This window comes from Parasteatoda tepidariorum, chromosome 9 (assembly GCF_982258835.1).
Source record: "Parasteatoda tepidariorum strain Cologne lab strain chromosome 9, Ptep-v5.0, whole genome shotgun sequence".
NCBI lineage: Eukaryota > Metazoa > Arthropoda > Arachnida > Araneae > Theridiidae > Parasteatoda > Parasteatoda tepidariorum.
In genome coordinates, this window is record NC_141763.1 from 676,280 (window position 1) to 689,908 (window position 13,629).

The 13,629-nt window shown below is 28.9% G+C and overlaps 2 protein-coding genes across 11 annotated transcripts in view; both read left to right on the top strand.

The window, feature by feature from the left end:
* The window catches only part of LOC147803208 (transformation/transcription domain-associated protein-like), a 156,411-nt gene that overhangs the window by 90,314 nt on the left and 52,468 nt on the right, over positions 1 to 13,629 (top strand). The window lies entirely within an intron of this gene.
* The window catches only part of LOC122272310 (uncharacterized), a 38,330-nt gene that overhangs the window by 7,025 nt on the left and 17,676 nt on the right, over positions 1 to 13,629 (top strand). For 5 of the 10 annotated variants that reach the window (XR_015428914.1, XR_015428915.1, XM_087150560.1 and 2 more), the window contains exons 2-5: positions 1,541 to 1,733; positions 4,857 to 4,943; positions 9,479 to 9,697; positions 13,218 to 13,334. Coding sequence is in view for 6 of the 10 variants with exons in the window: in XM_087150560.1 (XP_087006686.1) it covers positions 13,260 to 13,334 (75 nt within the window). In the remaining 4 variants the exon portion in view is untranslated. Of the gene's footprint in view, positions 1 to 1,540; positions 4,055 to 4,856; positions 4,944 to 7,959; positions 8,163 to 9,478; positions 9,698 to 13,217; positions 13,335 to 13,629 lie in introns of those variants that run through there. The other 5 variants (XR_015428913.1, XR_015428912.1, XM_087150561.1 and 2 more) reach the window with 4 other exon arrangements.

Sequence of the window (13,629 nt, forward strand, 5' to 3'; positions counted from 1 at the left end):
CTTTTCATATTGTATTATTTTTCTTCAATAAGTTAAAGCAAATTATATAAAAAGTATAAAATATTTATTGATATATGTAATTATTATGTGTACAATGGTTACACATATCGAATTTTTATAAATGTTCAAGGTTTTGAACACTTTAAGACAAAAAACTCAAATCCCCTGTCCGAAACCCCAACCCTGCCTGAGAGTGTTTTCAGACAAGAATAGAAAGTAGATCATGGTTGTGCAGTTATATTGATTGTGTTTCTCTCAAGTAGTTCACACTTTTTTGCTATTATTTGACTTCTGTTTTTGTATCTGTGTGTGAGAATTTTTTTTTTTTTTGTAAATATGTCTGAGAGTGAATTTAAGCTATTATTTTCCTTCATCTTTTGAATTTATAAATTATTTCAGATGAAGACAACTCTGATCTGCAACTTGCAATTTTTTTTTATTATTATGATGTTTTTTTTAGTTTTTTTTTGGTAAAAGTAAACAGTTTTTAGATTGTAAAGCATGCCTCTTTTTCTGCAATAGGCATTAAAACTATGAGCGCTTCTGTGGAAACCGGTAGTACTGGGAACTGGAAGTATAAGAGCTCATTTCTATTATAAAGTATAAGTTTATAATATTGTTTTCAAGGTTTTTAACCCTAAACAGCTATGCTTAAAATGACCAGAGTTAACATTGCATTTGGGTAAAATAGTGCTATCAAGAGTTAAAAAGTGTTTATTTTTTATTTAAAAAATACCTGCATTTTTTATCTTAAAGATAGTCAGGCTATAGAAATATTCATATTTTTGACACATTTCTATTCAGTTCTTGCTGTTGTAATCTAAAAATCTTATAAAATGTCTTGATAAGTTTACTTTTATTCCTTTTTATTGTGAACCCTGTATGATTTTGATTTTTTTGCAAATATCTTAATTTTATTAGGAGATTTGTGTAATTTTATTTATTATTAGTAATTAATAGTGTGGTCCATTTATAAATGATATCACATTTACTATCAATGATTTTGAAATTGTGAAAGTGAGTTTTAAATTTGAATAATTTTTCAATTGTTCAATTAATTCTGTTGTAGATCCATATTGTTTTTTTATCAATCTGATAGACATTTCCATTTAATTTTTAATTAGTACAATGTCCTCACAATATGCAAATTTCAGATTTGAGTAGACTATTTGTACGGTAACAATTTATTTGAGAAACTCTTTTTTACTCGACATTTGTATTCTGTGATAAAAATTCAGAGGATTGATCATTATCAAAATTTTAATAACAACCTTTTTCTATTATTCGAAAATCAATTTATGACTACAAATATTAAAATTGCATAGAAAATTACTAAGTGGGTTATTTTAATCACTGTATTTTCTTTTTTTAAAAATAAAAAAGTTGTACAGTTGTATTTAACTTAGAAAAAATTGTATTTTTTCCAACCGGTATTAATAGTTTTGATGAAATTAAAGATTTTTTGAAGTTTATTTGGTACATTTCATATTTATTATGTTGGTTAAAATAAATAGTTAAACTATTGTTAATTTATGTTTAGGTTGTGAGTGTGGGAAAAGTTAGAGGCTGGTGAAATCAGTAATCGGAGCTGACCTCAACCAGATACAGTGGATTCAGCAAGAAGTTAAAAAATGTTCTAGTGTTGCTCTACCATTAGTTGAGTTGTTTGTAATCAGTGAAGAGGACGATGATGAAGTGTATCTTAAAACAGCACTTGCTATTGAGCATGTTTGGTAACTATATCTACAAAAAAAAAACTGTCTTGCCATCACAAGAATTCTATGCAACTGAAATCGTCTGCTGCTGTGGAAACAGGAGTAAAACTATTTTGACTGAGCGAGAATCAAAGAGATAATGTTACTCCGTCAATCCGCAAAAGTGCAAATCATATCTCCTCTTAACCAGCCAAAGCACGAGTATGCAGGAATTGTGATGGCTAGACTGTATATTAACTTTTTTTGATACTTTGGGATTATCTTGTTGATCTGCTCTAAGTACCTGTACTTATATAAGTGTTTAATAAGTAGTAATCAAAAACTTTGATTGCCATTATAACTATTTTGATTTTTAGAAATTCTTTGGAAGTTGGTATAGTTAGTTCACCATAAATGGAACTTAATAACTGCACATATCAATAAACTGTTTAATATTTATCCTCTGCTTAATATCATGAATCACTTTATCTTCTTTTTTTTCTATTTTACTATTTTCTTTTGGGGAAGTTCTTTTTTTTTTCTTCTCATTTCTCTACATTTTGTTTGATTTTTTTAAGCTTCAATCAGGGTGCGTAGCGTTTGTAAAAAGTACTTAAAGGTGCTTTTTTGGGGATTTCGTTATTAAAAGCTTTTAAAGGTGCTTTTTTCAGCTGGCGTTTTTAAAAAGTGATTTTTTTCCGAATAATTTTTTTCCCCCTTCAGTGATATCTGGTGGATCCCATGCATTTCACGAAAAATGGGGAGTTTGCTACATAATCATTCACACTGACTTCATGTCGTACCCACGTTATGACTTGCGCGTGTGCGCACACTTGAGACCGAAACCCGAGTGCTCCAATTCGGATAGAGAATATCAGATCCTTATGAAATGTATGTTTTTCTTTTTAATTTATTTTAATTTTGCTCTTGTTTATTTCATTTTACTTCTGACACTTTTTTTGATGTAGGGGGTAAGGGTACTTTTGTTCTGAGTCAAGTTGAATTCACTCGGTGATGTGGGAAAGTACTGATTGTTTCGATTTACGCCCGTTTCTTTTTGGGTTTTTTTTTAACGCTACAACTGTTTCAATAATATCGTTGATTGAATGTGAATTTTTTGAGTGCTTGAGAATCTTTGTAAAGTGCTTGAAAAGTTTTTAAAAAGTGCTTATTTTTGATTCAAAGATTTGGCTACGCACCCTGTCAATTGAAGAGTAAGTTTACTATATTTTATATAAAGTTTGTAGTTTTTGAAGTTATAAAACTTTTTAATAATGTTATTTTCTCACTTTTTAATTCTTTTATATTTAAATAAGATAGATGGTGCTTATTTTTTATTTATGTCTTTTAAAAGCCTTTAAAAGTGCTTTTTTTATTCGGGTTTTGTAAAAAGTGCTTAATTTTCTATCTTTTTAAAAGAGATTTATTCTTGCCATATTGAGTGTCATTTTAAATTACAAAAAATGCATGATTTTCACAATTTTCTCTGCAATATTTATCAGAAACTAGTTATTTTACCATGATTATGTAAAGTTTTTGAAAATTTTCTTGAATTTTATTAATTTTATGTTTATAACTTTAAGCCATAAAAATTTTTTTTATTACTGATCCTGATTATGATTTTTTTTTTGAAAAGTGAGTAAAAATCTTTTTTGAGTGCGTAAAAGGTGCTTATTTTTTGTCGAAAAATCTGGCTATACACCATGATTTTTTTTTTAAACCTTAAATTTCAGTATTTTCCACAAACATACAGAATATCTTGTTTTTAAAATGTATAACTATTGTAGATTTATGTGAGAACATTTTGTTATCATGTTGATCATTATGAAATAGACGATTACCAATGATTTGGAAAAAAATCATCTGTAGCAGGATAGGTAACTTTTTTAAAAAGTGCTTAAAGGTGCTTATTTTTGTTTTACATTTTTAAAGGTGCTTAATTTTCTATCTTTTGAAAAAAGATTTTTTCTTTGTCGTATCGATTATCATTCTAAATAACAAAAGATGCATGATTTTCATAATTTTCGATGCAATATTTATCAGAAACTAGTTAATTTATCATGATTATGTAAAGGTTTTGAGAATGTTTTTGAATTTTATTTATTTTATGTTTATAAATCAAGAACTTTAATCGATAGAAATTTTTTTTTATTATTGCACAGATCCTAATTATGATTTTATTTTTTGAAAGTGCTTAAAGTTATTTTTTTGAGTGCAAGAAGTACTTAAAAGGTACTTTTTTTTGTTGAAAAATCTGGCTATGCACCCTGCGTAGTGAGGAATACATTTAGCCTAAGGGAAACACATTATGAAACATGGCTCATTAAGAAAGAACACAAGATATGTAATTTTATTTGTTGGTGAGTCACATCATATAGAGAGCGAGTTCTATTGTTCTTTATTAAGTTTTTTTATTGTTATCAGTTTCAGTATAAATTATATGATTTATGTCTGGCAACATGTATTTTCTCTCTGTCTTTTTTTTCCCTCCCTACTTTTGGTTGACAATTACTTAAGTACGAACTTTACAATTAAATTAAGATACCACAGGTTAAGATTAAGATACCACAATATAAAAATTAATTTTCTATTACAATGGATAAATAGTCAATATATAAAGCTAAGAGACTGGAAAAGTTCATGAAAAAGCACTTAAATGAATAATAACTTTCAAAAACTGGAATTTAGAAACAAAAATTTTGCTAAGTTCACAGATAAAAATACTTCATTTAGCATGCAACATTTTAAATCCGTAGTTGCATTACAGAGGCTGTAGATTGACGAACCATTTTTCTTGCCAAGTTTAACAGTTGATAATTCTCATAACTTAATTATTAATTAATTAATGATATTTATTAATGTGGCAAGACTTACTCTAAGGAAATAAATAATAAAATTAAAAAAACAAACAATTCACTTTAAAAAGTACCAATTAAACCCTGAAAAAACTTAGTAAGCTGAGTCATTTCTGTAAAAAATCTGTGCGTGTTTTTTTTTTTTTTTTTTTTTTTTTTTTTAGCATCCCTGTAAAAATTAACCTTTTTATTGGTATCAGTTTATTGTAACAATAAGTTTATTCCATACAAAATCTAATAATAATTTTCATCAAATAAATTGAATAAGGTTTTATGTTTTTAATTAAACTGCATTTTAATTTTGCAGATTCTTTTTATTGCATTTGCAACGACCTTGGGGTGGCGAGGAAGATATCCAATATATGGAAGACATTTTAAAACCTCGATTGCAGCTGTATGTCTTTTTGAAAGCATATTTTTATAGTTTATTTTTGTTAATGATCTGACATTGCTTTTGTAAAAACAAATATTTTATCAGTTCAAATGACTTTGCACAATACTCCCGACCTGGTTGCCCTACTAACCAGGCTTTGATAGCGTGGTTGGTAGGGCAATGGGCACATGTCGGAGAGATCGTGGGTTCGATCCCCGCAGGCCCAAGACTCCTGGTGTAGTAAATGTTTACTGACGCACTTTAAATCTGTCAGATCACAAAGTTTTCTATGTTCCCATAACAGATCAATACCTCTGGGGGTACTGATCCAGGAACTCCCTTGTCTTCTGCAGGGTGCGTAGCGTTTGTAAAAAGTACTTAAAGGTGCTTTTTTGGGGATTTCGTTTTTAAAAGCTTTTAAAGGTGCTTTTTTCAGCTGGCGATTTTAAAAAGTGCTTTTTTTCCGAATAATTTTTTTCCTCCCTTCAGTGATATCTGGTGGATCGCATGCATTTCACGAAAAATGGAGAGTTTGCTACATAATCATTCACGCGGACTTCATGTCGTACCCACGTTATGACTTGCGCATGCGCGCATACTTGAAACTGAAACCCGAGTGCTCCAATTCGGATAGAGAATGTCAGATCCTTATGAAATCTTTTTCTTTTTAATTTATTTTAATTTTGTTCTTGTTTATTTAATTTACTTTTAACACTTTTTTTTGACGTAGGGGGTAAGGGTACTTTTGTTCTGAGTTCAGGGTCAAGTTGAATTCAGTCGGTGATGTGGGAAAGTACCGATTGTTTCGATTTACGCCCGTTTCTTTTTGGGTTAAAACTGTTTATAAAAAGTTTTTGCTTTTCAATAATATTGATTGAATATGAATTTTTTGAGTGCTTGAAAAGTTTTTAAAAAGTGCTTATTTTTGATTCAAAGATTTGGCTACGCACCCTGTTCTGGCTTCAGATCAAAATTATGAGGATACGGAGTTGAGGATTGGTAGTCGTAAACCCAGAATTGAATCCGCTGTTCAACGGCGGTTATAAAATAAAAAAATATTCAGATCTGTTGACAACATTTAGAGTTCACTTTCTAATTGTTCTAATTAATGGAAAATATAGATCAATTGAAATTGTATAAATAAATGAAGCAACTGTTTTAGTTGGAAAAAAAATAGAGCATTAAATAATTTAAATCAAATTATTAAAATTTGCTAATAAAATGAGATTTTTATCCTTTGTTTTTTTTTTTAAAAAGTAATAATTTATGCAATTCTAAAGAAATAATTTTAGCAGATCTGAATTTCTATCATGCAGAGAGAAAAATTGTATATTTTATTTAAAATCATTAGAACTAGAATTTATACTTGGCATCTCTTTCATTTGTAAATATTTTTTCTGATGGAATAATAAATGTGATAAGAGATTTATTTATTTATTTTTATTTACAATGGCAAGGCAAAAGGCACAAGTAGAGAGATGAAATAAATAACTAATACAAATGTACGTAGGATAACATAGAAAGAAGACTGAAGTATTGCTCTCCAGATTTACAAAGTGGACAAAAAGGCGTATGTGATGAGAGATAAAAATAAACTTATATATAATTATTAATTTAAAATATGCTGCATATAATTTATTTAGAGTTTCATGTTGTGTAAATATCAATGATTTAAAATTATAAAGACAATATTTTTTTAAATGTGTCATTAATGATTTTCCTCAAGAAATTTTCTGGACTTTTGAATTGGGCTTTCAATTACCCTTGATCATGTGTATCAGAAAAGTGGAACGCTAAGAACTAGTCAAATAAAGCTTTAAATATTAAAAAATGTTAACTTTGCTGAAAGTTAAAGTTGAAATTAAAGTTTAAGTGAAAGTTAAATCACTGTATCCAACTGTAGGTAGTCATGACAGTTCCAGCAGCCTTTAAACTGAAGATCTGCCATCATCAATCAAATACACCAAATTGAGGTTCTTGTATTGATTAATCAACTGGTATGTGGAAAGTTGAGTGTTTAGTTGCTTCTCACGTGAATAAAACATTGCTTTTTCCCTGATGTCTCATATTTCTCCAGTTTTTTATCATCATTGTCATAGTTGACCAGACAGCCCAATGTGGGCCAATGCCTTCCTCGGAAGATTTCTCGATAAAAACTTTCGATTTATCTTTGATCTACAATTCTTTTCATAAATTGCAAGAATATCAGACACCACCGAATCAACCCATCTGTGCCGTGGCACTCCCCGTTTTCTTGTCGCAGAGGGTCTAAAAAGCAATATCTTTTTTTATTGTATTGTCATCACTCATTCGAATTATATGAATCATCCCAATTCATTCTATCTATTTTTATGTATTTAATAACATCGGGTTTTTATAAATCTTGTACAGTTCGAAGTTAAATCTCCTTCTCCAGTTATTGTTCTCATTTACGTCATCAAATATACTCCGTGAAATCTTTCTCTCGAATATTTTGAAACAATTTTCTTCCAGTTTTGTCACTGACCAAGCTTCAGAAGCATAAAGTCCAACCTGACAAGAGTTTCATAAATTAAGAACTTAGTTTTGCTAGATTAAAACCTAGATTAAATAAATCTTCTCAGCACATAGGCACCCCTATTTGCCAAATAGTTGTTTGTTTTTTTTAATTTTATTTCAGGAGATGTTATCAATAGTAGTAATTTATCCTAAATAAGTGCTACTTTATTATAGGGGTGTACAACCTTTTTGAGTGAAAAGTCGCTTGCACAGCAGGTAGATCCACACATTCAGTCATGTTGGTGGCAAATATGATAATAACTTGCTGTAACTTTCTCCCCTCACCAGGGAGGTACAGCAAGTTGCTGGTCCCTCCTAATCTATAAATTGTTTCCTCTAAACATTGTATTTTCCTTTTACGAAGTAAATTGGTTGACCTGTATACTTATTTTCAATAAAAAGTTAAAACAAGTATTTCTTTTGCATTAAGAAAAGTATTACTGTTTTAAATTCATACATTCTTTATATTGTTTTTTAATTATTATTATATTTATAACAGTCGTTGAACAGCCGACCTAATTTTGGGCGACTCCGAAGCCTTGTAATTTTGCACCAATCCAGAAGACAGAAAAACTCCTGTATCAGTACCCCCAGAGGTATGATTTATTATGGGAACATGGAGAACTTTGTGACTCGACAGATTTAACATGCACCAGTCACCATTTACACCTTGAAAAGTGCTATGTCCATTTTTTCTTAAATGTAGGTTTTGAGCTGTTTCCATATTCTTAAACACTGATTTTAAGATGTGACCGTTTCTTTAAATGGTTCATTCATTTTGAGCGCTATTCTCATTTTCTTAACTAAACCCATTTTGAGCTATGTCCATATTTTAAAACACTCATTTCTAGATATGTCCATTTTCTTACTCAGACATATTGAAATACTCCTAAAATAAAATGCTCATCAGCAAGTTTTGGAAGTCTGTAAAAGTCGTATGATCAAATGTTTTCTTTTAAAATAGATATTTTGATCTTCTTTTTTTCCTTTTCTTTATTGAAAAGCACACTGTTGTTCAAAATATTGAGAGTTTTTAAGATTTTGTCAATTATTCAAAAAATTACTTGGTTCAATTTGATATATAGTTGACATAGATTGATGTAATGCAAATAGAATTACCATTTACTGTTTATAATGCACGTACACAACCACTCATTTGAGTTAATGGATGCTCATTCAGGGTTGCCACTCCATAGGGAAAAACTGGAAAATACAGAGAATTTAAAAAATTACCTAATGACAGGGAATTATCATTTCCCCCCCTGTTTTCGAGTTGAAGATATCAAAGAAATGAGGAGGTATTAGAAATATGGCCTCCCTTTTACGCATAATAACAGTAGCATTTTTAAAAAGTGCTTAAATGTGTTTATTTTTGATTTTCGTTATTTAAAAGCCCTTAAAGGTGGTTTTTTTACTGGGTGTTCTTAAAAAGTGCTTGAGTTTTCCCTTTTTTTCTTTACTGTGTCGATTTTCGCCACATGTCATGCAATAGTGTACTTTTAACATTGTTCTATTCTATTTTTTCACGCTTCATTCAGCGTAATGTCAATCTAAAACGTATGAAAGTGCCAATCATTTTACATGTTTGATGAAATGCTTGCGAGTCCGTATGTATGCCAACTGGACTGGGTTCGTTGAGATTCTTGCACTCTCATGTGCAACTCTGCTGCATTTTGCAAGATATTCTTACTTTCAAGCTTCGTTTTCCATCCTCTGATATCGCACCAAAAAATCTCTCGATCATTTCATAATGGCTAATATAATCAAGAAAAGAGCTCCTTGTCAGAAATTGGTTTATTTTATCATGACCATGAAAATTATTTTGCATGTTAATATATACAGTGCTTAAAAATATTTTTTGAGTGCTTAAAACGTACTTTAAAGGTGTTTATTATTTGTTGAAAGATTTAGCTACATACCTTGTCAAAAAAGGGGTGTTATTAGGGGTATGTCCCCCTTTATAACAGTTATTTGAGCATGAGTAATAACAAAGACTAAAAATTTGGTTATTTTTACAGTTACTTTGACATGAAGAATAACATTCTGCCCAAACCCATGATATCCAAAATAAAAATGATTCTGAAGCAAGCAACCAAAGTGCAGAGAGAGAGAGATCAACCTAATGTATTCTGAAATGAATATGAGTGATTCTGAAGCTGAAATCAATGCAGAGGACAATTGAATTGAAAGAATGAACTGCGAACTAAAATGGAAATGATGGAGAATCCAGTAATTAGGTAATTCTTTTTCCTTTCTATATAAATATTCCCAAGGTTTAAAGAATCCTTTTTTCTAAAACAATAGTGCAAGTGTTTCTATTTTATCAGAGCTTTTTCTATTTACAGTAGCTGGCCAAATTATTAGACGCACTATAAGGTTCTATGTAAAGTCTTAATTATCAGGTGATACTATATGCTTAAAGGTGCTTATTTCCGATTTTCTTTTTTAAAAGCCCTTTTTTTAATTAGGTGTTTTTAAAAAGTGCTTAATTTTCCCTTTTTTCAAGATGAGATTTTTATTTTATTTTGTTGATTTTCGCTTCGAATCATGCAAAAAGACGCATGACAGTTAAAACAAGATAAAAACCGTTAATTGTGAAAAACTTTCCTACCCTGCCTGATTATATTTTTTAAAGTGCTTAAAAATATTTTTTGAGTGCTTTGAAAGTGCTTAAAAGGTGCTTATTTTTTGTTGAATAATTTGGCTACACACCCTGTATTGTATTTACGTGACCAGTTTGCACTTGTTTACTTTAGTGTATCAATTTAGACTATGTATAATATAAATTTGACAATTGGATAAATTAAACAATATATTATATAAATATAGAATATTTACTATTTCAAGCATTATATTATAGTATATTATAATAATTAGGTCAAATTAATTACATGTTTTGCATGAGTTTATAGGCAATACTTTTATATTTAAACATCCTTGTAATGGGTTTATATTCAGGAGATTTTTAATATACCTCCTATTTGTATTTATTTTTAACGTATTGCATTACAATTTTGAACCAATTGATACAGGAGCTTAAATAAATGCAAACTGGTTTCATTCTAATAAAAACAATAGAACTGTATAGTAATACCTGATAATTAAAATTTTACGTAGTTTACTGCCCAAAATAAAAGAAACTAAAAATGACCAATAAAATTTTTTAGAAATAAATACTATGACAATAATTTATATTTAAACAAATTAAATTTAATATAGTGCCAGAAAGTTAAAAAAGTTTTTCACATCATTTTTTAAAACTTTTTTTAAGGAAAAATTCATGTTTTCTGTGTTTCATATTTTTTAAGAGTAGGATTGAAAAGTATTTTAATTTGAAATTAATTCAATATAAGATTTGCAGTACAGTGAAACCCCATGTGATGAATACTCTTGCAAAATGAACACCTCTCATTACGGATATTTTTTCATTCCCCGGTGAATCTTTTATGAATAAACCATTATGTATCCCCTCTGCAAAGCGGACCTCAATTCAGAAATCCAATGTCCAGAGGTTTCAAGAAATCATTGATCACATTTATGTATAAAAATTATTGTATATTTTATTTAAAAATATTAGAACTAGAATTTATACTTGGCATCTCTTTCATTTTCAAATATTTTTTCTTGTAGAATAATAAATGTGATTAGAGATAAAAGTAAACTTGTATGTAATTCTTAATTTAAATTATGCTGCATATCATTTACTTAAAATTTCATGTTGTGAAGATATCAATGATTTAAATTTGATTAATACTTCGATTATTAATGATTGCACTCAAGAAATTTTCAGGATTTTTGAGTTGGGCCCCTGCATTTATGTCTTAAAATGTTTTTTCAAAACCAGACCCACCGTTCTCTTAATTTAAAAAGGAAAGAAACCTATTCCTACTTTAAATTCCAAAAAAATTATGCATCTTACCACCATTTTTTAAACCCTGCTTATTTTTGCTTTATCACGATTGTCACTCCATGGGTTAAACCTGGGAAATACAGGTAGTTTAAAAAATCTCTTAAAATAGCAGGGAAAATGCAGATAATTTTGATTTTTTTTTCTGAACTGAGAAAATAAAGGGAATTTTGTTTCTTATTTTTGTCTTTTAAAAAATGGTGACCACTTAAAGCATAATCTTTACAATTTTCAAGCATGATATTTCAGCTATACTAAACTATTTCATTTACTAAAGCATTATTTAAGTATGTTCAGCTCTTCCTCTTTTTTTTTGTCTAAGTTTTTCCAGCAATTAAAACTAACTAATATAGTTAGCCCAATATAGCTAACACAAGAGCACAGTAATTGTTGTGTTCTTCTTAATATATTGTGTATAATGTATACAGGGAATTTTTTTCCTTCCAAAATTGAGTGTCAACCCTGTTTAATAATAACTAAAAATATTGTTAAGTTGTTTTACTAATAAGGAATCGATCATTCTCCAGGCATTTTCCTTTGCGAAGAAATGAATTCTTGTGTGAAACATTTTGCCTTCTTTCGATCATTTCATATGGAGAACCCACTAAGTGTGAATCATATTCCTGGGGTTTGAACATCGCAATTCGTTATCAGGCTTTTAAAAAAATTAACCATTCATGTGATTTGAGAATCAAATATCATGATTCATATTCACATTTTCAAATCAAACATAATGCCCTGTATTCACATGTTTTGAAAAACCAAACATCACAGTTTGTTTTCAAGTAATGTGAAAATGAACATATATTAGTTTTCTGCACTTAATCAATATTGGTCTTTTAGAATTCTTATTCTTCTCAGTCTTTTGGATGTTTATCCTACAGTTTCTTAACAAAGTTGTTTTGTTTTTTTTTAATTGTTCAGGGATACACTGCTATTTTGAGGATAGTAATTCAAAATTACTGAATTACAATTTCTCGAAGGTTTCTAAAATTTTATGGATTTTAGCAAAAAGATTTTTAGAATAAAAACTACTTAAATATTCTTACATAAAACATGAAAAATGCTTTTTCTATAAACCAAGATTATTATTGATTTATGATTATTATTATTAATTTATAAATTCTTATGAAGTAAGCTTAATGTCACTATTATGAAAGAATGTCAGAAGTAAACTTTTTTTTCAAGCTGACCCAACATAAGCAGAACCTGTTTTGTTTATTCTTTTTTTTAATGTGTTAATTATTTCTTTGAAAAGAGATTAATTTATTTTTTCAAGGATAAGTGTTTCAGATTTTTGGTAGCATTCTGCTTTTTTTAAAAAAATGTCCCTTTTTTCGGACTTCTGAAACTTTTTTTGTTTTTTTACGACTTTTTGTACCTATGTAAACGCGATTCAAAAGAGCATTTACTGGATTTAAAAGTCATATTGCTATCGAATATTCATGCGATTAAAAATTACGCATCACGATTCATATTCACATAATTTACAATTTACAAATCTTGATTTGTATTCAAGCGACTTGCGAATCTCACATTGGAATTCGTATTCACGCAATTTAAAGATCTCACATCAAGATCAGAATTCACTCAAGATTTTTAAAAAAAATTGATATTTATTCAGCATTGTTCATAATTCAACATTATTATTATTTTTTTATTAAAATATTGATCATGTGCTACGTATATATGCTTCTTACATACACTTCTTGCTCAAATTTCAGGAATTTTTTCCATTATTTAAAAAAATTTTTACATGCGACGTTTTTTAATTTCTATTTTCAGTTTTTTACAAAACTCATCCTTGTAATGTAAATGATCGAAGTTTTTATTTCTTTATTTTTTTCCAGGCCGTATGTAAAAAAGAAATACACCCCGGGTAAACTCATTAAATGAAGATACAACAGTGGCGTTCAAAATCAGTTACTTATATTGTTGCTAAGCAATTTACACTTGATATGATTCAAGTAAGTCAGAGACTAAAATTTATATTTTTCAAAGGCATTTTGAGAAATATCCCTTGAGAGAGTGCCATACTGCGAGGGAAACTTTTCAGCACAAATTCTCATTCATCTCCATAACTAGTTTAAGTGAAGAAAAACTGAATTCAGACAAATCTCAGACATCAAGCAGTTTTTTTTCATTTGCCCATCCATGTGCTTGATACACATTTCTAAAATATTTGTTAACTTCAACGATGTGTCCAATGATAGTATTAGGAGATACTTCTTTTTAAACCAAATTAAAAAAAAAAAAAACAAT